Raw genomic sequence first — 3,496 nt, 5'->3', positions numbered from 1 at the left:
TGGGGATAGAAGAAGAGGCCCTGGAGGAGAAAGCTGAGGACCTCAGGTAAACCCTAAACCCTAGACCCTAAACCCTAAACCCTAAACCCTAGACCCTAAACCCTAAACGTCAGGCATTGAAAGAGTGTTTACAACAAACAAATAAACCCTAAACCGCTGCAGCAGAAGCAATTAGCTTCGCTGTGTTTCTGCAGCCCATATAAGGGTTTAGGGTTTAGGGTTTAGGGTTTAGGGTTTAGGGTTTAGGGTTTAGGGTTTATGTGCAGGTTCGCGCTGCGCCTGCTGGAGAAGTTGACAGGTATAGAGTGGCAGCCACAAGAGGCCATCAGTATAATTCAGAAAAATTTTTGCCTCGGCAAGTAGCGAGGGTTTAGGGTTTAGGGTTTAGGGTTTAGGGTTTAGGGTTTGGGGTTTTGAGGGTGGCGCCGCAGCATCCATGCCGCTCGAAACCCTAAACCCTAAACCCTAAACCCTAGAATGCTACAGCAACAAACCACAAACTGTTTTGGGTTAACAGCGTGTGTAGCGTGTCGTTTCTAGGGTTTAGGGTTTAGGGTTTAGGGTTTGGGGTTTAGGGTTTAGGGTTTAGTCCCTCAGGCAGATGAAGACTTCGATAGAAGAAACTCCACCACCTCGTCCATGCGAGTGAACTCCTGCACGCCGCACACACCAAACCCTAAACCCTAAACCCTAATAAACCCTAAACCCTAATAAACCCTAAACCCTAGAGGGTTAGTGAAGCCCCACACCGCCCACAGCCTAGCTAGACTGGGTTCGCTCTCAAACCCTAAACCCTAAACCCTAAACCCTCGAATGTTTTAGCTCTCAGGGGATATCTAAGACTGCGGGAACCAGTAATTAGGGTTTAGGGTTTAGGGTTTAGGGTTTGTTACGCGTGTCCACTGATCCACATGTAGATGTTCTACATNTTAGGGTTTAGGGTTTAGGGTTTAGGGTTTGTTACGCGTGTCCACTGATCCACATGTAGATGTTCTACATAGAAGGTGACGGCGTTGTTATCTGCTGCTGCATTTGCTCCTGCTGCTGCTGCAGCAGCAGCAGCAGCAGCAGCAGCAGCAGCAGCAGCAGGAGTTGCTGCTGTTGCTAGAGATACAAGCCAATGCAAACCCCGCGGGCTGCCGCTCCTTTTGAGGGTTTTGCGCAGCCGCCTCGCCTCCCCCAGCGGCATTGAACGGGCCTCGCACTGCACACAAAACTAGGGTTTAGGGTTTAGGGTTTAGGGTTTGGGGTTTATAGTGAGGGTTTAGGGTTTAGCACGGCATACTAAGGTTTTTGTAGTGCTTTTTAGGGTTTAGGGTTTCTAGGGTTTAGGGTTTAGGGTTTTCAGGGGTTTAGGGATTTCTAGGGTTTGTAAGGGTTTAGGGTTTTTTAGGGTTTAGGGTTTAGTACGAGGGTTTAGGGTTTAGCATGAGGGTTTAGGGTTTACCTTGATGCCGTGTTTCAATAGAAGGGCTCGTAGATGAAATGATGCTTGCTGCAGCAGCAGCTGCTGCTGCTGCTGCTGCTGCTGCACGCACAGCAGCACCTGAGGCAGCGCCCAGCTGGCAGCAACTTCTAGGAGGTTGCTGCTGCTGCTGCTGTTGCTCATGCAGCACGTGCTGCTGCTGCTGCTGCTGCTGCTNCTACTGCTACTGCTGGCGCTGCTGCTGCTGCTGCTGCTGCTGCTGCTCGCGCTGTCGCCGCTGCTCCGCTTGTTCCCGCTGCTGCTGCTGCTGCTGCTGCTGCTGGATTCGTTCCATACTGGAGTGAGAGCAGCAGCAGCAGCTGCTGCTGCTGCTGCTGCTGCAGGGGACTCAGTTTGCTGCTGCTGTATCTGCAGCAGCCGCGAACACAGACGATCAATATCTACCTCAACGAAGATTGCTGCTGCTGCTGCTGCTGCTGCTGCTGCTGCTGCTGGCCCGTCTCTCCCCTGCGCCTGGTGCAGCAGCTTATCACATCTTCCCCCAGCAGCAAAAACTTCTCTGTATTTGTTTTGCTGCTGCTGCTGTTGCTGCTGCTGCTGCTGCTGCTGCTGCTGCTGGTGCTGGTGCTGTTGTTTATAGTGGAGATGCTGTAGCTTATGCTGCTGCTGCTGCTGCTGCTTGCTTGGCTGCTGCTGCTGCTGCTGCGGCTGCTGCAGCAGCGAGCCAACTATATAAAAAAAGAAACCGGGGCTGTAGCTGCTGCGGTCGACAGGCAGCAGCAGCACAAATTGCTGCTGCTGCTGCTCTTGAAATCCCTCTATCTCCAGCAGCAAATGCTGCAGCAGCAGCAGCCGCTGCAGCTGCTCCTCTACGCCCGGGTGCAGCGACAAATCCTCAGACTCATCATCATCTATATCTGCTGCTGCTGCTGCTGCTGCAGCAGCAGCAGCAGCAGCAGCAGCAGCAGCGTCAGCAGCAGATGAAGCAATAGACAACTCATCTGCTTCTCGCTGCCGCAGCAATGGCCTCGCGTGAGCAACAAACTCCGCTGCATCCTCACTGCAACAAACACAAACCCTAAACCCTAAACCCTAAACCCTAAACCCTAAACCCTGGACCCTAAACCCTAAACCCTAAACGGTACCCCTAAACCCTAAACCCTAAACCCTAAACGGCAATCAAGGAACGGGTAAAGAAATGCACAGAGATGAAGCAGCAAAGCCGTTACACACCCCAAACCCTAAACCCTAAACCCCAAACCCTAAACCCTAAACCCTAAACCCTAAACCCTAGAGTCTTACTAGGGGAGCGTGAGAAGCTCCCAGAGTCTGCTGCATCTTTTCATGAGGTCTGGCGACGGCTCTTGCTCCGCCCATCTCATCATAGCCTCCTCCTGCTGCTGCTGCTGCTGCTGCTGCTGCTGCTGTTGCTGCTGCTGCTGCTGCTGCTGCTGCAGGTCTGGTGATGCAGCATCGAAGCCAGAAGCACCCATACGCGCTGTCTCTACAGCCTGCAGCTGCTGCAGCAGCAAACCCTCCGACAGCAGCCCAGCAGCAGCAGTAGCCCGCAGCCATGCATCAAGAGAAAGCACAGACTCAGGTGGAACCTGAAAAAAAAAAACACAAACCCTAAACCCTAAACCCTAAACCCTAGTAAACCCTAGTAAACCCTAAACCCTAGGAAACCCTAAACCCTAGATCGTAGGAGTTACACTGGGATCGAGATAAAGCCAAAACAGAAAACCCTGCATATGCTACTCACACCCCAAACCCTAAACCCCAAACCCTAAACCCCAAACCCTAAACCGTAAACCCCAAACCCTAAACCCTAAACCCTACTGCACCCTATAGAGTGTGCATCTCCGCAGAAAACAAGAAAATCAACTGGTTCCTAGATATAACAGTAACAAAGTATTTAGGGTTTAGAATTTAGGGTTTAGGGTTTGGGGTTAAGGGTTTAGGGTTTAGGGTTTAGGGTTTAGGGTTTACATCGAATGCATATTCAAGTATAACGGGTAGAAAGGCTGAGCATGTCCATACGAGTGCAAATTGTTCATGTGCTTCTTTTGC

At 51.5% G+C, this 3,496-nt stretch overlaps 1 protein-coding gene across 1 annotated transcript; it reads right to left on the bottom strand.

Annotated features, from left to right (window-relative positions):
* Nucleotides 1–593: 593 nt before the first annotated feature.
* Nucleotides 594–3,177, bottom strand: EMH_0083000 (Wee kinase, putative; the record flags this gene model as incomplete). The annotated part of the gene is given in 5 exon segments (XM_038022820.1): nt 594–653; nt 1,448–1,642; nt 1,646–2,486; nt 2,729–3,033; nt 3,139–3,177. Coding segments are annotated over 5 exon segments (1,440 nt in total).
* Nucleotides 3,178–3,496: the final 319 nt, after the last annotated feature.

The sequence above is a fragment of the Eimeria mitis genome, genomic scaffold (assembly GCF_000499745.2).
Source record: "Eimeria mitis Houghton genomic scaffold, Emh_scaff5599, whole genome shotgun sequence".
NCBI classification, from domain to species: domain Eukaryota; phylum Apicomplexa; class Conoidasida; order Eucoccidiorida; family Eimeriidae; genus Eimeria; species Eimeria mitis.
This window is presented reverse-complemented; position numbering and strand designations above follow the sequence as displayed.